General features: G+C 55.3%; 1 protein-coding gene across 1 annotated transcript; it reads right to left on the bottom strand.

Annotated features, from left to right (window-relative positions):
- Nucleotides 1–33: 33 nt before the first annotated feature.
- On the bottom strand, nucleotides 34–13,599 carry SASH3 (SAM and SH3 domain containing 3). The gene is made up of 8 exons (XM_007103034.3): nucleotides 13,543–13,599; nucleotides 6,068–6,163; nucleotides 5,549–5,695; nucleotides 4,042–4,183; nucleotides 2,646–2,794; nucleotides 2,315–2,524; nucleotides 2,029–2,179; nucleotides 34–1,495 (listed from the first exon to the last, which is right to left on the bottom strand). The coding sequence occupies exons 1-8, from the start codon at nucleotides 13,597–13,599 to the stop codon at nucleotides 1,305–1,307; spliced, it is 1,143 nt and encodes a 380-aa protein (XP_007103096.1). The 3' UTR covers nucleotides 34–1,304.
- Nucleotides 13,600–22,390: the final 8,791 nt, after the last annotated feature.

The following is a 22,390-nucleotide window of genomic DNA, read 5'->3' as shown; positions in this document are numbered from 1 at the left end:
ACCGGAGACGGTAATTTAGTTCTATTTGTTTATTGCTACCAACCCATCTCCCTCCACCCGCCTCATATTTACAAACCTCTCCCCCAAGATGGCTTCTACCAGAGTTCCTGGTTCTAGGTCCAAAAGTGTCCACTAAACAGGCAGTCCAAGACATGGCGGGCACTGTTTGCCCTCAGGCCAGTTGGGCCTGCCCCGGGAAAGGGTTACTCTGGGAATTCTGGGCATAGACTTGGTACTGGGGTCAAGTACCAGGATACTTGACTCTCCCTCCCCTTCTGGAGCTCAAGGTACATCAAAACCTTTAGCAGAGTAAAGGTGGGATAGTGGACTCCCCAGTATCGAGCTTTGTGCTTTCTTTGCTTGTAAGGACCCACGAGAGGCCAAGTCTTGCTTCTGAGGGGCCAGTCTGCCAGGTCGGGCCATCTGCCATTGGCCTTGGGGGAAGTGTCATTTAAGGGGCTGGGAGTGGAAGGGGAGGGCGCTTGTTGTCTGAGGTGTGGGCATTGTTTTAAGCTGGGGGAGTTGCAGCTTGGCTTGAGTTACATGGGGAGGTATGGAATGGATGAGCAGGAGGAGATGTTTCATCTGGGAGCCCAAGGCCCCTCCAGCCCCCTTAGTAAACCCCACTGGTGTCCTGGGCCACAGGTAGCGGGGCAGCAGACGTTTAATATCACAGAATGTCAGAGTTGGCCCTCGGCAACTATCCATTCTTATTCTGACCCGTCCTAGACCCAGACTGAGGAAGGCACTCGGTTCAAGTGGCACAGTGATTTAGTGGCTAAACCTGTAAGAAAATTAAGGTGAAGGAAGTAGGAAAGATACATGTACACGTGGCTCTCTTCAAACCTTATTTAGAGAATCTGGATTCACCTGTGATCAATTAGAGTCCTTTTCAATGACCAGATTCCCTAGGGTATTGAGACTGACCTGAACCACCGACTCGGCCCCCTTTTCAGGAGCAGCGCGACAGGGGAAGGTGGTGTGGAGGCAAAGAGGGTTTGGAGGCCTTGGTGGTGAGGGACATGGGCCCGGTGGCCCCTCAGTGCCCCTCCTGCTCCGGCCGCAGCTGGAAGGGCTGTGCTGTCAAGTAGCTGGTGGAGGGAGGCGGCCCGGCTTCGGCGGCTTGGCTTGTCGTGCACTCCAGCCGCGCCTGTAGGGCTCGGCCGGCCTCTGCTGCCCTAGGCACCCCTGGGGGAGCAGGGCCGGGCTCGGTGCCAGTCCTCCGGCCCGGGGTCACCGCGGGAGGCTGGGTCCAGCCCCACGGCCTGGGCTGCTCGGGCCCAGCCTCGGCCCACACTGCCGCCTCAAGGTGCCCCGGCCAGGGAGAGGCCGTGTAGCTGCTCCTCGGCACCCGCCAGCTCTGCCTCGTCGCGCCCGCTCTCTGAGCCCTCGAAGCAGCCCGAGTCACGTGGGATGTCCACCTTGGGCTCCGCCACCGTGTGCGTCACTGGCTCCTGGCCGCTCTCGGCGCCCTCTTCCGCCTCCTCGCTGCCGGCTGCCAGGGGCCAGGGAGGGAGAGGAATGTGGGGGGCTTGGCCCTTAGCTGGGAGGGGCTTCAGAAACCCTGGGGGCCCCATGTGGGTGGAGGGACCCTGGGAAGCCCGCTGGAGGCCATCTCTTCTTCTGGTCGCCCACCACCAAGCACCCCTGCCCTTTCTCGGCCCTTCTGGTGGGAATGGTTTCCAGGCCAGCTCTCCCGCCCAGGAGCTCAAACTTCTTCAGCACTGAGCTAGTAGCCAGGACACCTGCTCTTGAATCGTGGCTCTGTCGTTACCCAACGTGGAGGCCTCGAGTCCATGCCGTATCTTCTCCGGCCCTGTAAGTCTCCCGTTTGATCCCAAAGGGAGTTGAACCCGATCGTTCCTAAAACCCCTTCTCATCACAAGCTCTGCCCGAGACTGGAATTCAAGTGTGGAAAGTGCGTGCACACTGCAGAGGGGTGCCGGGGCGGGACCAGGGCAGGCCTCCCCGCCTAACACACCCAACTGCGGTGCTCACGCCCCCTCCCCCGCTCCTAAGGCCACTCACTGTCGTAGTCCAGCAGCAGCTCAGCAGCCGTGAGCAGCTTGGCCCGATGCTGTGGGTCCATGATATTCAGCTCGTTGAGGTGTGTTTCCCGCAGCTCTTTGAAGTCCTCCAGCGTCTGGTAGCCATTGAGCAGCAGGGTGGGCGTGTGCTCCTGTGGGCAGAAGCAGGCCTCCAGCGCGGCTGCTTACAAGCCTCCCCCACCTAGCACCCGTCTCTCCCCGCGGAGCTGACCTGCCCTGGCCCCCATCCCTTGCTCCTAGACACTAGAGTAGGTCCCAGCTCGAACCTCAAGGCCGATGCGCTCCAGCAGCTCATGCAGAGTCTTGGGCTTGGGCCTCTTGCCCTTGCTCTGTCGGCGGCTGGGGCGGGCAGGTCCCACAGCCTCCTCGGGCAGCACATCCACGTAGATGAACTTGAAAGAGCCCAGCCTGCCATTGAGCAGGCCCAGCCACGTGCCCACAGGTGGCTTTTCGATGATCTGGATCACATCTCCTTTCTGTGGGAGGAGAGCAGAGCAGAACAGAGTGGGGGCGAGGTGGCCCCTTGGCCTCCTGTACCCTCTACCTGTATGGGGTAGAGCCTGCCAGGCTCAGCAGGGGCCTGGATGCCAACCTTACCTGCAGTTTCAGTGAGTCGTGGTCATAGGGGCTGGGAGTGAAGTCGGTGTGGACTCGTGCCCGGCCACAGAAGGGCCCTGTGTACTGGGGGGCAGGTGGTTCCTCCCCGAAGCTGCCAGAGCCTGGGCTGGGGCTGCAGAGCTCACTGCCTGCAGGAAGTGGGGCAGGGAGGAAGGTCACCTTTGTCCCCGGACAGCTGGGGCAGTGCCCAGCAGGTACCTTCCAGGGGGTCTGGCTAGAAATCCCAAGGATACATGCTGGGAAAGAAAACTGAGCTCTAGTTAAGTCTCACACTGCAGAAGGGTTTCTGACCCAACCCCTCTGCCACCCTGAAGGAACATAGCTTCCCTCCTGGCGCCCCAGGCATGAAAATAGTTGACCACAGAAGGAGGAATGGCTCACAGATCAAAGACTGGGCAAATTGGGAGGGTCTCTAGAGACCAACTGGGCCAACACCCCAATGAACAGATGAGGAAAACTGAGGCCAGACAGGCCAAGCGACCTGCCCAAGGCCTCTCACCTTATAATTGGCAGCACTGGGTCTGTCAGACTCCAGGCTTCCTGACCCCCACTCCAGTGCTCCTGGAAGCCACCTTCCACCCAGGAAGGCATATCGTGCATCAATATTTTACTTTCTCTACTTAATAAGACTGTGTCGAGTTACAACATCACACGGGAACTCAAGACTTTCCCTCTGGGAAGGGCAGGATGAGGGCCTAAGTGGCTTTCAGTGGGGGTAGGGAGGTGTCTTTGGAGCCAGAGAAAGATCAGAGAACTCGGAACTAATCCGAAGGGAGAGAACGACAGTGCCTCTGTAGGTCTGCAGTGCAAAGCCTGCAGCCCCTTGTCCAGGCAGGGCTGCTGGAAGCTCCTGTCCAGCCCCACGGACATCCAGAAGGTGCCAAGTGGCGCCCTGAGCCCAGCAAACCAAGGGCTGGTGTCCATGAGGCTGAGTCTTCACAGCTGGAGACCCTATACCCCCACCCGAGCCTCGGATGTCAGAGGCCCAGGGAGCCGTAGCCTCTAGCTCCCCTTGGAAGATGGGGGGAGGGCTGGTCCAAGAGGGCAATGGGGTTCTTCCTGTGCCCTTGGGCCCCTCCAGCAAGTGGAGGCTCCTCTAGGGCAGAACTAAGTTCAAGCCTGGGTCACCTTGGGCAAGTCACTTAACCTCTCTGAGCCTCAGTTTTCACATCAATAAAGTGGGGATAATAATAGTACCGGCCCCATGAGATTGTTGTGAAGATTTAACGTGAAGAGGGCTGGGAAAGGTCCCAGCAGGCTAACGGTAAAGGTTCATTTCTCTTTACCACCCCCTCCCAGACAGCCACGTGTATGGCCTTAACCCCGTCCTTTCCTCCAGACTCAGCAGGTGTGCCCCTCCTCCCCCGCTACTCACCTGTGGATGCCTGGCGGCTGAGTGCTGGGAGGTCCTGCTCCTCCTGCTCAGAAAAGGCCAGCGCCATCTTCTCAGGGCCGGGGCTGTCCAGGCTGCAGTCCGGAGACGTCGGGGAGGCTGAGCCCTCCTCCAGAGTATCTCCCTGGAGGGGAGGAGAGGCAGCAAGCCCTGAGCGGCCCCGGGTGCAGAGGAAATGGGCCTGGGCTCCAGGGAGAACTGGGGCCTGGCTGGAGCCCCAGCTCTGCCTCTTGCGGGCTGCATGGCGCCCTCTGGGCCCTAGTTTCCTCTTCCGTGAAGTGGTACTGAAGGTCCTTGCCCTGCCCACGTCATGGAATGAGGCTCAACGGGGGTGCCGTGTGAATGCACTTTGTCAGCTCGAAGTGCCAGCTTACACACAGAAAAGGCCTCAGTGCCAGAACTGAAACTCAGAGCTGTTACTAGGGCGTAGCCAGGCAGACCACGGCGCTGGAGAGTCACTACTTTTGACTGTGCTCCTATGTGCCAGACAGAGGATTTCATTTAATCCTCACTTGAGGATGTGTGCTCGATCGTCCCAAGTTTACAGATGAGAAGTAATGGAGGAACGTTCCCGAGGCCACGCAGGAGCCCACAGACAAGTCGGTCTGACACTAGAGCTCCTGGGCCTCCCCACACCTCAGTGCGGTGGTAACTTTCACAAATGACTCGATGGCAATAAAAGCCCTGATCTGTAGAAGTTGCCAACTCCTGTACTGTAAATATTCCCCACCGTGGCCAACAGAGTAGCGTCATCGGCTATTTCCACCCCCCAAAGACTGTCCGATGCCAGTAACCTCAAGGGCACAGAGAACAGTGAAAGGTAGTACAAGAATTAGGAAATGAGTTTTGAAGACTGACTTTAGTCTTTTTATTTTTCAAATAGTAGATTTAATTCTAAGTTGGTAGAAGTTAATTTTCAGTAATGGTTGTATCTCACACCTGGCTCACAAATTTCCTGAAAATTTGACCAACTGCTATCCAGAGCTGGCATGAGCCAGTTAGCACACTGCTGCCAGGGCACCTCCTCCAAGAGCCAGGAGCAAACCAGACTCGATGTGTGACTTTAGCTACTTGGATGCGCCTGCCCCACAGCTGTGTGTTCTGCCCTCCCTCCCTGGGCCAAAGCCAGCCTTCTCAATTTTCTTTCAAGGGGCCTCTTTGAATCAAGCCTTCCCAATCACAGGGGCTAGTTCCAAGCAAAAGCTTGCGGTGGATGAGTTTGCGCTACGCGATCTCATCTCCTCAGACCTGCCTGCCCGGGGAGCTTCTGTTACCCAGAACTTCATCCCTCCTCAGACCCCACTCCTGCTCCCCCAGGACCAGGCCTTCCTGACACGTCCATGGCTGAGGAAGCTCCCTTCCCAAGGTGACCTTCCTGCTTGTATGGGGCCAGGCATCGTTACCTGAGCGTGGCTGTCACAGTGGCCCAAACCCTACCAGAGCGGTGCCTGTCCTCCCTGTCCCCCCTCCCATGGGTCCCGGGCCTCACCATCTCCTCCGACAGGGCCTTCACCATCATCTTGCCCATCTTCCTGTTCATGGTTCGGGAAATCACGGCCCTCCACTTCTTCCCCAGCTTTTTGCTGCTCTTTCCAGCATCCTCTGGGCTCGGAACACCTGAGTCACCTTCCGGAATCTGTGACAATAAATGTGGAGGTCCAGGAACCCTGGTGACCATGTCTGGGTCCAGGACTTGGGAGCAGAAGAGGCTTTGGGGTCCTGGCAGATGCTGGAGGGGTGGGAAGGAAAGCCCCCCATCCGTTCCCTTTTAGCCCCAGACCCGTCCTAGGCCCTATTCATTTGTATTTAAATTGACAATTAATTTGCAATCGAAAAGAATGCAGGTGAGGTTTAACGGCCCAGAATTTTGGTGGGTGAGAGACATGGGCCCATTGTATTTTAAAAGACTTTGCCTCAACAATCCTAAAAGGGTCTTCCCCGACCCCTCCCCGCCATTCCCCCACCCAGTGCCGGCAGCCAGATCCCCCAAGGAGGCTCTGAAACTCACATTATCATCCAGATTAAATTCCTTCTCGCTCACCACTGGGGAGCTGGGTTTGGATTTGGCAAAATCTTTGAAGCTGCTGGAGCGCTGAAGCGAGAGCTGGAAGAAGCAGAGGTGTTGCCATCAGTGGCACTAAAAATGGTGGCCGAGTAAGGAGCAAAAAGCTGTCCCCGCTCCCAACACACCGCATGTACCCCACGGCTGGACAGGGCCACGGGGCTAAGGAGGTGAAGCTACAGGACGTCCTTCTGGCTACCGGGCTTCATCCTGTTCTTTAGCTGTGAGCGGCCCCTAAAGCAGGCCGCAGAGCAAGCTGCTCACCTCAGGAGCCTCCACCCCTGTCAGGCCTCAGACTAAGCCCGGCTTTCCACCAGTGCCTGAAGTCTGGTCCCCAGAACCCTGTAGTGAAAGACTAAATGAGTCTGAGTAAACGCGTATCTCCTACTGGAGACACATCTCAGCGCGAATCGCAGCACCGCCTTTATTTATATAACAGGGCAAACCCTCCCAAACCCCCGCAGCCCGGCCTCCAGGCTCTGTCTTCCCCAAGCATGGTTTCCTGTGACGGTGATCACGGCAAACACATCGGGGCCTCCAGGCTGATGCATCTGTGTCCCAAGAAGAGGAAGGCAATCCCCCCGGGGGCCAGTAAGACCTGGCATTACGCGTTCTGGAAAGCCACAGGAGAGACTGATTCAGAGAAGGTGCCCGCAGATCTGAGACACAAATGATTGGGTTGAATATAGTAAAAGAAAGCTGCCATTTTGTCTGTCTTCATCTCTGCTTTTAACTTAACTTAGCCGCTAATGCGATGAGCTGGCTACACTAGACGTGTGCCAGTGTTCAGACTTGTAGGCCCGACCTATTGTTTGTGCCGTGAATGAAAAATGTTGCCGGCCATATCAGCAAACAAAGGATGCTGAGGCTAGCAAGCCATCGACCACTAGTGAGCCCCGAGGGAACTCAGGATGGAGACAAACGGGCTGCCCTCTGTGAAGCCCACAGCGCTGCACCCTGAGGGGACACAGGGTGGGAAAGAACAGGATACTAGCCCTTATCTTTGCATAGCAAAGGAATGATTTCAATAAGCCCCGACTCCTGCATCTTCCCATAAACAGAAAAGCGCTAAATTCAACTACTTGGGATATCTGGTTTCCTTCAACTAACAGTAATCTTTTGATGTTCCCACTACACTGGTCTTTGCTGCAAAAACCCCTGTATATCCTGGCTTCTCCCTCACCTCTTGGGAGAAGTCCCTCAGAGCTCTCTGAGAGGCTGCCTCCGCGGCTTGAAGTCCTCAGAAAGTCTGCCGAATAAACCATAATTCTCAACTTTTAGGTTATGCATTTTTTTTTTCAGTCGACAGTGCTGATAAGCCTGTTTTCAGGAAATGAGCTTTCTTAACTGTACGTGCAACGCACATGGCAAAACAGCAGGAGAAACCCGGGCCAGGTAAGGAGGGCCGACTTGAGACACAAGAGGTGGGAGGCTGAGCCCGAATCAAGATCAACAGTCAAGACCAGAGATACACACAGGAACCAGAGTTCACAGATGGCCAGACAGATAGAGCGGTTCGGCGGCAGACACCAGAGATGAGGGCTTGAGGAACCGAAGCCCCAAACCCGCTCAAAGCTGAAAGTTTCACATCCTCTTTCCTACAAAAGGGGGGTCCAGTGACAATCCCCCAGGGCAGGGGCAGTATCACCTGCCCCCTCAGCATACACACAACTGGCCCCAGCTCCTGGGGACTGCAGTGGAACACTTCAGTTCTCTTGGTGGGTCTTGACCAAAAAGCAAGGCAGCAATCAGGGACAGCGGCCACACCTTCCTAGAGGTCACAGCAAGCTAGCTGACCAGAAACTAGGTCAGTGGTCTGGCCAAGCAGACACCACCACCATGAAGGCCTCCTGGGTGAGGCACTAGGAGCCTCAGGGAGAAAGCCTCTTCCGCAGGATGCTGGGGAGCTGGGAAAGAGGGCTGAGGGGTTACAGGGAGGGGAAAGCATGGCGGTGGAGTGACCGGTCCTGTTCCCATGCATCTCCTCCATCCTCCTTCCCTGGTTTTCCCTGCCCGCTATTCTTTCCTCTTTTTCTTCCTTGCTTTCCCCTTCTCTCCTCCACCTTCCATTCATTTCCTCCTCTTGTATGGCTAAGATGCAGCTGCCTGGATAACTTCCTCCTTTTATTGCCTGGAAAAGAGGGAACAGAGAGAGGATGGGCACTAGGCTAGCCTGGGCCCAAGGAGGGCAGGCTGGGGTGCTATTTTTAGGCCGATGGGGCCTATCGTGGCCTCCCCTCCAGCAATTCCAATCCCAAGAGTCGCCCCTGAAGCCCCAGGGACCAGCGATCTTGGAAAGCCAGCAGGAGGGCAGGCGTGGGGCTGGAAGTGGGCCTTGCTGAGGAAGAGTACACTCACCGCCAGGCTGCCCTCTAATTGCAGTTCTTGCCTTTTTCTGTCATTAAGCTGCAGTCGGGGTTGGGGGGTGGCTGGGAAAGTGACTTTTGTCCCCTGAGACCTTGTGTCAGGGCCTCTCTGTCCCAGCTTTAGCTCAAAATGGGAGAAAACCACCTAAAAGGGCCATGTGGGTGGCGCTGGGATGTGGGCCTGGCCGGCCACTCCTCAGCCCAGGGACGGGGAAAGAACTAGACAAGTTCTTTGGGTGACTAAGGGTGAGGGCCGTTTGCCCTGGCGGGCCTCTTGCCCCACCCACCTCTAAACTCAGGGGTAGCTCCAAATATCCTGAATGCCTTTCGGTGAGCCTGAAGTGACCCCCCCCTCCCCTTAGCCAGGTGTGAGTGGACATCCTTGGGCCCTTTTGGATTTTCTGCCTGGCCTCCCTTTAGGGTGAGACCTTCCTGGGGGTCCTGGGTGGGAGGTAGTACTGTACACGTCGGCCACTTTTTCATGTCTAAGGGGAGTATACGGGCCTCTTGGAAAGAACTACTTTTTTGGCGTCACACATTGCTGAGTTCAACTCTGGGATGTGTGGCCTTCGGTGAGTTATTTAACCTCCCCAAGCCTCAGTCTCTTTACTTGGTGTCGGCTAGCGAGAGTTCACATCTTGGTTCTGCCATTGACCAGCTGTGTAAAGCTGGGTCAGTTCCTCAGCTGCTCTGGGCTTCCGTTTCCTCACGGGTGAAATGAAGACCGGAGCGCACACCTCACTGGGTTGTTGCGCGGTGACAGGGGGAGAGCATGGGACACGGCGGCCCTGCGAGGCATGTTCGGGGAGGCTTACTTAGCCCTTGCGTTCCCCACCTGGAACACTCTGCCCTTCCCTCTGTCAACCATAGTTTTCCCCATCCTTCAGAATCCAGTGTAACTGGAAACAACTCAAATGCTCATCGGCTGTTGAGTGGGTTCGCGAATTGCGGCCGAGTCACATGAGGGAAGAGCACATGGCAGTGAGCTTCGTGCAACTCTCCCCAGCAATACGGTGACTCTCATGGCTACACCGTTGGGCAAAAGGGACCCACCACCAGAGTATATTATATGGTTCCCCGTACAGAAAGTTCAAAACCCGGCAAAACTAATCCATGGAAGTCAGAAGAGTGGTGACCTTTGGGGAAAGGGGTCACGTAGTGACTGGCAGGGGCATGAGGGAAGCTTCTGGAGTGTTGGAAGTGTTCTGTTTGACCTGGGTGCTGCCTACATGGGGATGTTCACTTAATGGAACTCCACTGAGTGCTACATTTATGATTTATGCACTTTTTCTACGGATCTTATACTTCAATAAAAAGGTTTTTCAAATCCGGTTTTAAAGGCACTGCCCCCTGCCGGAAGCCTTCCCTGATCACCCCCTCAGAGCCTCACCCTGCCCCCACTGGCATCCCCTTCCCCTGCTTCCTAAGACCGAGCGCCCTCTGGGCTCTGGGCACAGGCCTGTGCCTGTGTGGGAATCCAGTAATGAGGGGTCAAACACCGCACCTGTGCCCGGTGCCCTGCCAAACACTTCGTGTGTGTCCGCTCACTTCAGCTTCACTGCAGCCCTGTCTCTACATCGCACTTCCCATCTGGGGACGCCGAGAATCGGAGAAATGAAGCATCCTAGGTGGGGTGACACAGCTGACAGTGGGAGGGGCAGGGCTTCGAACCCATGTCTGTGACTCTGGAAGCCTGCGCTTCCTCCTGTGCTCAGAGCTCAAGAAGTTGCCAGATTAAGGGCAATGGCGACTGCAGGCGCTGTTTGGAGGAAGCTACCAGGAGAGCAGGTGGGAGCATGGAGGAAGAAGGGCTCCGGAGGGCTTCGTGGAGAAGGAGGCGCATTTGAGCTGGGCTGTAGCAGGGGAGCCAGGATTTCTCCAGGTGGAGTTGGGAAGGGTTTGTCAAGAGTGAGAGTTAGGGATGTTCCAAGCGTGGCGATGGAATGGTGGGTACGCCAGTGCTTGGGGTGGGCGGCGGAGCATAAAAGGCCACAGAAGGCCCTTGCCAGCCATGGCATCAGCCTGTGGGCAATGAGGAGCCACTGGAATTATGAATTGCATGCTGGTGTGGAGGGGGATGCCAGATGTGTGCCATAGGAAGGGAGCCTGGGGGAAGTAGTGTGCTGGGATTGGGGAAGAGAGGAGCAAGGAGAGACTGGAAGGAGGGGACAGCTGCACACTCGAATGGGAGCCTCGATTCCTCTCCATTTCTCCCGGCGAGAGGTCTGGGATGTAGCGAAAAGTAGGGGTGTGATGGGGTAGGACCATCCTTAGGGCAGGTAGGTCCCAGGACAAACCCCTGTCGACTACCTACACTCCAACAGACCAAAGAGAAACACTTGATGGAGGCAGAAGGCTCCAAGAGGCAGCCAAGGGGTATTGCTCCCCCCATCCCGGGCGTCTCCCCAATCCTTCATGATGCATAGCAGGTGAACACATCCTGACCCCACCACCCTGGAGGGCCTGTTCCTGACTCAGCTCTGCTGCTTTGAAGGTCACTCATTCCATGGCCATCTGGGCCTGCCCTGCAGAGCTCTCCTGCTGAGTCTTTTATGCTCATCAGACTCTTCCAGTGCTTTTGAGATCAGTAGGGAGAAAAGAGAGTAGAGGGAGGAGGGGTCAAGACCCTGGACACTGACAAATCTTGGCTTAGATCCCTGCTCTGCAGTTTACTAGCTGTGTGACCTTGGGTAAGTCACTTCGCCTCCCTGAGCCTCGGGCATAAAATGAAGACAATGTCTGCCCCTACTTCACAAGGTTGTCGTGAAGAGCCAGCGGGCTCAGGGGTGGGTGGAGTGCACAGCACAGCACCTGGCGCCTGCTGAGCTGTTAGGTGTTGTTTTCTCCACTTCAGGGCTGGGAGCGAAGCTCGGTCCTTGCAGTGGGTTCCCCACCCCCACCCACGCCTGTAGCGTGCACCCTCTCGTGGACACATGTACACATGTGACACAGTGCACTCACACGTATTGTTCCAGGCGATCCACACACCCCCCTGAGGTGGGCAGATCAGGAACCATCCCCCTTTTCCAAGGTGAGGAAACTTAGGCCCAAGGAAGGTCAGTGAACTGTCCAGGGTCCTACAGCTGGAACCCGGTAGGATTCCAACTCTGCTTTCTTGTCCCCTGCCCAGCACATTCTCCACTTGGTAGGCCCGAAAGGAGGAGAGGGACAGGAAAGGGAGGCCTCTCTTGCCTTTGTGCTTTCCCCTCCACCACGTCACCTCGGCCTCTGAGGGAAAGGGACTTGCCCAAGTCACAGTGCTGGAGCCGCGCCGCTGCCTCCGGGCCTGGGGAAGATGCTGTCTCCACCTTCTGGAAAGTTGGCTTTTCTAAGGGCACTTCCATAGGATGGGCCTTGGAGAGTAGCTCTGGAGGCTGGCCCAGGCTCTGCAGGGCCGAGGCGGGCTTTGCCTGGACGATGCTGCCCTAGAGGACATGGTCCTCAGAGTGCCACAGTGGCCTTGACTCTCCTGAGAGAGGCCTGTGGGAAATCCCAGAGGCCCAGTCACCAAACACAGAATCTGGATAATGGAAGTGGGGAAAGAAGACGGGATTTCTGGCTGCTGTGAGCCTCCGGGCACCTCCACCTGAGGCGGCACAGGGTGCCAGCGTTGCAGTGTTAGCTCCTTCTCAGACTCTTTCCTCCAGCTCAGCCCCCCTGTGGTTTGGGGCCCAGCAGTGTGTAGGGCGGTCTCTGCTTCCCACCCCCATCAGCCGGACAGCAAGGGGAAGTGGACCCACTCACTGAGGAGGGACAGCCAGTGGTAAGTCTGCCGGGGGCTGGCGCCGGGCGGGGCTTGGACAGGGGTGACAGAGCCTGTGTGAAGAATCACGAATCTCTTTCCCACCCGCCCACCTCCACTAAAACCTTAGAGAAGCAGTTGGAGTGGGGAGAGTACAGCCGGAAGTGGCAGCCACCCCAGGACCTGAGATGGGGCAGGATGTACACCCCAGTGCCCTGATGCTCGGCTTCTCAGCTGGTTCAGTCTCCGTCTGGAAGCTACTCCCCTGACAAAGGGGCTCCCCCACGGAGCACCTGAGCTGGGCTCCAGGGGAAACCAGCGGGGCGCAGTGAGGGCCTGGAGGCCCTGGACCTTGGCCTGTGGCTATGCCTGGCCTCTTGGACCTGGTTCAGGCCTGCTTTGGGGTGGTCCTAGGCTCCTGCTGGATGTGCGGGATGTATCTGCTGATTGCCTGGGAGGATGCAACGATCGAGTCAAAAAATCAAGTCTAGAACGCCTCAGAGCCAACTAGAGAAACCTAAATGTGGCAGAGCCTTCAAGGAATCTTCTAGTCTGGCCTCAAGACTCCAGGAAGATGAGCACCTCAGTTGCCCGTGGCAGCTGCTTTTCTTCCCGGCCTTTAAAATCCCCCCCCCCAACCCCCACAGAATTTTTTCCTCCTCAGCCCTCACTCCTGCTCATCATCTCAGCACCTTCATTTCTCATTCTTCACAAATAATTTCTCTCCACCTGGGAAGAACGTGTATGCCCCCAGCATCCCACTGCAGGTTTGGAGGCCCTTTCCTTAAATCTGGAAATCACGCTGGGCCCTATCTTCAGGTGGACCCCCTCTCCTTTGGGCCCCGGGATCCACAACAGAGCTGAACCAAGTGGGCAGAGCCTGGGCTCTGGCCAAAGGGCGGGGGCCCTGGGAGCATCATGGCTCCTGGCTGGGCGGCCCAGCGGAGCCCTTTGAGTGAGATGGCTCCCGGTGGCGGGACTGGTGTAGGGCAGAGAGAATTAAGTACGGTCTCAGAGTTCAACTTGAGAATTGTATTTTATAATTCTCGAATTCTAGTCTAGGATTCTAGCCCCCGATTTTAAGTCTCTATCTTATCATCGTAGGGTTGAATCCTACAACTTTTAGACTTCTAAGAATGCATTCTGTAACTCCGTTTCTCTAGAATTTGGGAAGTGTCTTCTGTACTTCTGTTACTCTAGTTACCTTTGGGCCCATGGCCCATGGCCCTCACCTACAGACTCAACAGAAGGCCTTTGGCTCTTCCCACTTCCGTGAGTCCCGGAGAGGATGAGTTCCCAAAGATGCTCCTCACCTTTTTCTTCTGAGCGGGCTCCTTCTCGCCGGCGTTGGAGGGCTTACGGCGCAACATGGTCCTCTACCCTGGTGATACTCCGTCCCTGCTCTCCTAGGTATCGAGATGCGGAGGCCTCTTGCTCAGCCTTGCCAGCACCGTCCAGGGGGCACGGCATGGACTGAGCCTCTGGCTGCCACTCTGACTGCTGCACTGGCAGCTTGGGGGTGCGGGCCATGGACACCCGGCGGCAGCAGCATACAGGAAGCCCCGTCACGTGACCTGCTCTTACAGCAATCGCAGCCCCTGCCGGCCCCTAGGGAGGAAGGAAGTCCCAGCTTCAGTCTCCAGAGATTCTGATGCAGACGGCTCTTGGGTTGAACAAGCAGAGAAAAGTCCCTACCCTGCCATCTCATGGCAACCATTGCCAGTCCTTCGGCCAGTCAACCTGACATGATACGGCCTCCTCAAGCCCTCTATCTCACTGACCAGAGTCCCGAAACCGGAAGTGGGACCATCTCCCTGCCTGTGGGGCCAACGCTCCCAGTCACCTTGCATCGCCAAGGTCATCACTGCTATCAGTACCTCTCCCATCACCCCGTAGCCATCACTCCTATCTACAGCCATCAGCCCTGAAGTCACCTCCACTGCTACTGGCACGCCTACAGCCACCACTGCTGGAACAGCCATCCCTACTGCCATCACCCCTACAGTTGTCACCACGGCTGCTATCACTGTCACAACCACCATCCTCTCAGCTGTTATCCTTACGGACATTACAGCCAGTCACTCCCATGACGCTCTTACCCCACGACCATCACCCCTACAACCATCACCCCTACAACCGTCACCACAGCCCTGCAGCCAACACCTTTCAGCTCTCATCCCCGCAGTCATTCCCACTGCCATTAGCACCACTACAGCCACCACTGCTAAAACAACCACCCCTACAGTCAACACCCCTCGGCCACCTGTCTCTACCTGCCTCACCACTGCTACTATCACCGGTACAGTGATCATTCTCATAGCTATCACCCTTACAGACACTATCACCATAGCCAGTCATGCCCACTGATGCCCTCACCTCTACAACCATAACTCCTAGAGCCACCCCCCCTCCGCCATCACCCTGCAGCTGTCATCTCCACTGGCACCGGCACACCTACCGCCATTCTCACCAGAGCAGTCACACCTAGAGTCAACATCCCTTGGCTATCACCACTTATATTTATCACCACCACAGCCATCAACATGAACAAAAAAGCAATTGCAAGCAACTCCACACCACCAGCAAATGTCCCTTTCAGCAGGCATTTCTCGAATGTCTATGTGCTAAGTTTAGAATGTTCGCTTTGTGGGTTACCTGTGGCAGCTATTTTAATAACCTTAATTACTTTTTCTTATTACAAAAGCAATTCATATGCATCATATACAATTTAGAAAACAAGGATAAACGAAAAGAAAATTCAAAAATTCTCCGAAATTATCTTCCATACTATTTGCATGAATATCCTTTTCTGGTTTTGAGCATTTAACCTCTCTCTCTCTCCGTGTGTGTGTGTGTGTCTCTCTCTCTTTCTCTCTCTGCAGCATGATTTGCACAGAAAGCAGATCCGTGGTTTGGGGGGATGGGGAGGGGAGGGAGAGATCAGGAGGCGCACAAGGACCCTTTTGGGGGTGATGGATAGTTCACAGTTTGGTTGTGGTGATGGTTTCATCGGTGTATACATGTGTAAAAACTCAACAAATCGTGTACTTTTAAAATGTGCAGCTTATTGTAGTTAAATTATACCTAAATAAAGCTGTTTTTAAATTTTTAAAAATTAAAGTCCCACTTCACACACTGCATCTGCTTGTCATACTGAACACAGGCTCAAGATTTTCTCCTGCCATGAAATGTTCTTCTACGACGTGATTTGTAACGGCCGCCGAGCAGCCCATTGTACGAATGCGCCACGATTATTTCACCAGGCCCCTACAGATGAACTTACGTTGCCTTGATATTTTTACTCTTAATTGTACATCCTTAAAGTAAATATTCGTGTACAGCCACGAATTTTTTCTTAGGATAGATTTCCAGAAGGGGAATCCTTGGGTTAAAAGAAAGGTGTGCATCTTTTTAAGGCTTTCCATTCTGGGACACTTGTGAAATCCGAGGCTGTTCCCAAGATGTTCTGGCGACTTCCTCGCCCCTACTCTCCAGCCTGCCCTACGCCCTCCCAGCATCCACCCGTGGGGATAAGCTCAGGAAAGACGAGGTCCTTCTCCCCCAAGCTGAAACCATACTTCTTTGGCTGCGTCCTACTCAGCCTGCCGGGTAGACTCGCGAAAAGACCACGCGCCTCCGTCCCCTCCCCCCACGCCGGGCCTGCGCTTTCCAGACTGAAAGTCCCTCCCCTGCAGCCCCAGGCGCGGGCGCGGGAACGGCTGAGGCTGCGCGGCGCGGTGTCGGGGACCCGGCGGGCCTTTGGTGGCGGGCGCGATCGGGGGCGCCGGGTGGGGGACGCGGCTGCAGGGCTCGGGGCTCCTGGGGGTCCGGCGGCCGGAGCGGCCGGGGAGGGAGCCGCCGGGCAGAACCTTCCCGACCTGCGCCGCGACGGCGCGTCCCGGCCCCGCGCAGGATGTGCCGGCTTCCTGTTTGCTCAGTCCCGGCAGCGAGCCGAGCTCACACACTAACCGCAGAGCCTTCAAAGGCAGCCAGCCACCGAACCCCAGCGCTGGGCGGCCCCGACCGCCTCGCCGAGGCCTGGGAAAAGGCGGCGGGGTGGGGGCGGGGTGAGGGGCTCCTAGAGAGAAGTACAGAGAGGCGACCAGGCCCTGGGACAGAAGCGAGCGGGTGTTTTCAGCCTTTCTCATCTGGCTTCTTTTCAGATCTGTCGCTTCTGGTCAGAAGTCTACACTCCGGGGGTCCTGGGCTCCCTCATCCGGACTTGCCTTCCCGGAATTTTCTCTCCCAGCAGATTGCCCTGGCCCCAGTCCCGTTAGGTCAGGCCCCAGCTGGGCCCTAAACACTTTTTTAATAGGTTTCCCTTCCAGGCAACACATTTGCATTTTATAGGTTCTGATCCAGGTACATAAAGCCCTCAACTAAAGAAGCAATCCGGGTCAGTAGTTCAGTGAACAAGGCCACCTCAAACTTGATAATGGGCTGGCAAAGAGGACCTAGGAGCTAGCTCTGGGTCCTTGTGCCAGGCACTCGGAGGAGATGCAAGATAAATAGCTGTCAAGGTCCCTTGCACCTGGGAGCTTACATCCTAGGTGGGGCGGCAAGCTTACATTGCCCAGCACTTGTTCTTTGACAAGCACTGCATCAAGCACTTCAAAAACGTTATTTAATCTCGGCACAGGCTCCCCACCCCACCCGGGTAAGTAGTTTAAATTGGGATTATTATGGCAAAGATGTGTCCAGTATAAACGTGGGGCAGGAGAGCCTTGACTTAATGGCAATATTGCAGTGTGTGTACGTGTGTGTGTGTGGTGGGGTAGGGAGGTGTTCCACCGATAGTGAGACCCGTCTGAACCTTCAGAGGGTGGATACCGGGCTTCCAGAGATACAAAGGTCACTGTAGGCATTCACATAGAGCAGCCCCCCACCTGCACCTCCATGCAAGAGATTCTAATTTGGTAGACGATCATGAGTGGAATATTTGGGCAGATGGGACCCAGACATGTATGAAAGCATCCCTCACTCTGCGAATGGATACAGTCCTGCGTTGAGAGAGTAAGAGTTCAGATAAACGATATCTACGTTTGGAAAACTTCCTGAATAATTCTTATTCTCACCTCCCCCTGCCACCCCCACATGTCCAGTCGAAAGTAAGAACACTACGTGGCAGGCGGTGGGCTTTACAACAACCCTATGAAGCAGGCACTGCTGTCATCCTCATTTTCCAGGGAGGAAGCCGAGAATCAGAGGGGTTCAGCAAACTGTGCAAGACCACACAGCTAGGAAGTGACGGGAGCTGAGTTTTGAGCACAGGCTTGGTCTGGGTTCAGGGCCCGTGCTATTAACCGCTAGGCTCAAGTGCCTCTGATGCAGAGTTCCCTGAACAAGGACGACACCCTACGCTGATTGGGGTGCCACAGGGCCACGGTGAAGCAGAGGGGAGTGAAGAGGATGGGGAGGCCATCTGGAAGCGGCATCATATACACAACAGCTGGAGAGTTAGGGTTGATCAAGTGGGGGCGATCTGTAGGGGAGCCCTTGTCAACCTGGGAAGCACTCAACATCTGTAATATCTGGCTTAGAGGGTTGGTGTTGGGAAGCAAGTTGACTTCAAACAGCTGTCGTGTAGAGGAGGGGGATGTATTCTGGGTGGCCAGGAATGACGGGGAAGAGGTAAATGGAAGGTTTGGGTTCATTTCAAGGAAGACATTTTTGATATTCAGATGGTACTAGCTCAGCCCTGGTAAGTAGTGATCTCCCCGTCTCTAGAAATGTTCAAACAGAGACCGCGTAGTCCCTTGGAAATACCTGGGCATTTCCAAGGTGAAGTCCACCGTGGTAGCCTGAGCCCTTATCAGACTTCATGGCGGTCATTCTAGGCAGGGAGGGCAAGGAGAGCAGGAGTGCAGGTGGGAGGAGGGCAGAGGAGAGCAAGGGGCCTGGGCAGGAGGCAGCCATTCCCACGCACACAGACAGTACACTCGAGCTTGCAGCCCTGGGAACGCTAGGGAGCCCCTGGCAGCAGGGGCTGATGGGAGGGAAAGACAGTCATCTCTGAATCTCTGAATTCATGATAAGGTCTTGGTTTAAAAACAAATAAAAACAAACACCTGCAGGCAGCTGTGGCAATTAGCATCAGAAGAGGGGGCTGGGCTGTGGTGCTTGATTAAAAACACACTGGGGACTCACTGGAGGGCCTTTCTATGGGAGACTGGGAGGGACTGGGGACAGCTGTCTAGGGCTTGAGGAGAGAAGGAGCAGGATAACATCTCCAAGAAATGAAGTCAGGTAGAACTGGATTCAAATTCATCGCCATACATCACCTACTGACTGCATGACCTTGGGCAAGTGACTTTGGGCAATGAGCTCTAGATAATGACAATGATAATGTGGGCCTTGCTGGTGGGGGGGAGGGGGAAGGAGTGTGGTGTGGTGTGCGTGTGTGTGTGTGTGTGTGTGTGTGAGTGTGTGTGTGTCTGTGTAAGTGTAACCAGCATTACCCAGATGGCACGTATGGAAAGAGTGCTCTTGGCCCGGTGCCCAGTGCATGGAAAGTTTGGTCCCTGGTGGAGGACTCCACTGATGTTCACTCCAGCCTCCAGTCCTGCCTTGGCACCTGCTTCTACATCTCATCTGGGCCCCAGCTGAATCTCTGCTCCGTGACCTGGTGGCCCATATCCTGTGTGTCTCCACCTTGTCAAGGGCAGGGTCCCTCAGCCCAAGCTATTCTAGAACACAGGAGGTGTGACAAGCAAGAGGGCCTAGGACTACTCAGGACCACTGGGAGGGAAATTAGCTTCAGCTTCAGGGCCTTGCCGTGGACCACTGGGGCTTTCTCAACCTCCCAGCCTACCTCACTTGAGCTGCTTGCTCAGTTCCCGTTTCACAAAGAAACTAGGAAGTGAGGAGATGGGCCAGCGTCAGGGCAAGGGTTGGCTGGGCAGGGCTGGTGCTGGGAAGCACCTCCCACTCCCAGCTGAGAGAACCCGGGAGGACAGAGATGGACAGAGAGGAAACAGTTGCTCTTGAATCTTTCATATTTCTATTTTTTGGCACCAAGAGTGCCCAGCCACTGAGGAAGTGCCCAGTGAGTTGGTAAAATTCACTGCTGACGTGGTTTAGCTGGTGAAGAGTAGCGAGCCCCGCCCCTTCTGTGATCCTAGCCTGTGAACAGCTGGAGCAGCTGGCGGGCAAATGAGAGAGAACTGACAGTTATCATTTTGAAAGTGAACCATTTACACTCTTTGTGTACATATGCAGGTATGTGTGTATGTGTCATCTTACCCACGCTCTTTCCTATTCCAAAAAGGATTTAAAGGGTCAAAAGTGTAGCTCCATCCCATCATCACCACTGCTGTCACAGCTGTGTGACATCAAACAGGTCTCCACGGGCCTCACTTTGCTCATCAGCACCAGTAAGGGAGTGACAGAGGCACACACGGAGAGGCACAGGGGAGCCAGCACAGAGCTGGGTCAGGAATGCTGGGGACTTCATTCCAGCTCCTGCCCCAAAGGGCAGTGTCACCTTGGGCAAGTCCCTTCCTTTCTCTGGGCTGCTGTTGTAGTTTCCCCGTCTGGACACTGAAGGGACCAAACCTGTTTTTTGTTTGTTTATTTGGTCCTGGAGCTCCTAGTCAGGATGGCCTATGGCATTTGTGGGGCCTGGTGCAAAATGAAAGTGCGGGACCCCTTGTTAAAAAAATTCTTAAAGATTTCAAGACGGTGACAGCAGAGCATCACATCAAGAGTGGGGGCCCTTCTAAGCACAAGGCCTTGCGCGACTGCACAGGTCAGTCACCCAAGAGGTGGCCCTGCAATTGCTTCCAGTACAACCTTATGGGAAGCCCATCCAGCTGCTTATTTTTTTTAATTGAAGTATAGTTGATTGACAACATTTTCAGGTGTACTGGGGTTCTGCTTTGCCTTGTGGCATTTCTGAGGAGCCTTGAGCTCTGGGAAGCAGAGCTGGGAAAACAGATTAGATACTTGCTCAAAAGCCTGTCTGGTTTTGACAATTTGTATGTAAAATTTTGGTCCCAAATGTTTTCCTTACCTCCCTCCAAAGGTGGGCAGATAATAGCATTTTCATCTCTTGTCTGTGCGGCTTCCTGGCTTACAGAGCGCTGTCACTCTGGATCTTACGGGCTTCTCACCTCATGAGGAAGGCAGTCCAGGTAGTTTACAGAACGGATAACTGAACACCAGAGAGGTGCAGTGACTTGAGCAAGGCCACACAGCTGGTACAAGGACCCTAGAATCCTAACGCCTAGGAAAAGGGAGTTTTCCACATGGCCTGCTTCACAGCGGCAATCAGCAGGCGAGGAGGGGTTTGGTAAGCTCTATCCTCCAGCATAAAAACCAAGGACCGGAGCCCAAGGGGACATTTATTTATCTTCGGTTCCTAATGATGTCTCAAGTGTCCTGCACGTGTTAGGAGCCCTGCTGCGTGTGCCCTGAACGTTTCCCTGCTTGATCCGGAGGGAAGCCCTTGAAGCAGGATGCTCCGTGCGTGTGCCGGGCATCTGAGGCCCTGGAGGGGAGGCGCTCGGGTGGCTGTGGCCCCCTCTGCAGCCAGGCTTCTGAATCCAAAAATGGTGGATTAGAAGAGGCAGTTAAACTGTGGGGAGGAGATGAGGCGCAGCCCTGGGTCTTGCACTAAAGGGAGGAAAGGGGGGCATGTGAGCTGCCCTGGGCTGAAAGGCCTGCGAGTGGGTCTTGGCCAGGCACCCAGGCCCTCCTGCTGCCCAGGAACCCCAGGATCAAGTGTCAGGGGTCAAAGGTAAAGGCCTGGGCCGGAAGGCCCTGGGGAAGCAGGATTGTGTGGAGAACATGAGCTAAGTCCTACTCACCAGCCATGTGATCCTGGTTGAGTCTGTTTTCTCATCTGTAAAACAGTGAAAGCCGGATCCCTTGCCCTTTTTTGAGAGAATGGGTCCTGGAGTCATTGGCCTGGTTTGATTCCTGCTTTTTCCATACCCTTGACGAGTGACCTTGAGCGACTTGGTTAATCTCTATGAGCCTCGCTGTGTTCTCTCACTTGTAAAATGGGAACAATAAAAGTACTTTCTCAGAGGTTGTGGGGATGAAATGGGAAAATGCGATAACGTATGGTACGCTTAAAAATTTCAGAGGGTAGATCTCACGTTTAATGTTCCTACCACAATAAAATTTAAAAAATGTAAAAGAATGCATGTAAAGCACAGTGCCTGGAACATAGTAAACACGCAGTGGACGGTAGCTCTGATGATGATGGTGATGATGGCGGCGACGATGGCCATTCATTTTATTATGAGCAGCTGTCTTTGTGGGGCGAGCCTGTGGGGAACAAATGACTCCGCAAACAGAGGCCCGCTGTTGGGTGTTACAGGCTCTCAGTGAGGATGGCTCAGAGCTGTGGCCTTTGGGTGCAAGTATCGGTGGTGATAACTGTCACAGGTCACCCTCACGCTCGGCAAGCTAGGCCTGGTGGTCCCGTCTGGGGGACTCCTCGGCCTGATGCCTTCGCCCAGCACTCTGCCCCAGAGGCTTGCTTCTCTCCTCCCGCGACTCTGCTCCCCTTCTGCTGGCCCCAACTTTCCGTGACCACCTTTGCCAAGTCCTCCAGCATGGGACTCCCCTCATCCGGTCCACAAGGCTACCCGTCCTTTAGCACGGGAGGTGGTTGGCTGGGCGTGGCATTCATGCGGATCCACGTACGCACGCGCATGCGCATGCTCACTTGCATGTTCTCAAACACATGTGCTCCCCAACTGAGCTTCTGGGAGCCTCACATCCCCGCCGCCACCGCAACTCCTCCCCTTCCTCTCCCACCACAAAAGCCACAGGTAACAGCAGTCCCCGGCTGCAGAGCAGACAATGCAAAACCCAGAGGCAGGCTTCCTTGCCAGGCTGTTTTAAGCATTCAGCAGGATGTGAGCCCAGGTGGCTAACGGCTGGGCTGGCCAGAGACAGCTCTCCCCCACCCTCCCCCTGCCCCAGCTTGGCGAACTTGGAAGGGGCTGGGAGGTAGGCTAAGGGATTCTGCACGGTGCCAAAGAGCAAAAGAGCTGGACCGCTGACCCATTCTGGCCCCGCCACGTTCCCACCAAACACGGTGTGTCCCTGGGCAGGTCCCACCCCATCTGGAGTTCAGTTCTCTTATCTGTAAAATGGGGAAACCAGATTCTGCCCACACAGGTTAAAGGTCATCCAAGAATGTGGAGG

The sequence above is a fragment of the Physeter macrocephalus genome, chromosome 21, assembly GCF_002837175.3.
Source record: "Physeter macrocephalus isolate SW-GA chromosome 21, ASM283717v5, whole genome shotgun sequence".
NCBI classification, from domain to species: Eukaryota; Metazoa; Chordata; class Mammalia; order Artiodactyla; family Physeteridae; genus Physeter; species Physeter macrocephalus.
The sequence above is the reverse complement of the archived record's forward strand: the minus strand, read 5'-3'. Positions and strand labels throughout refer to the sequence as shown.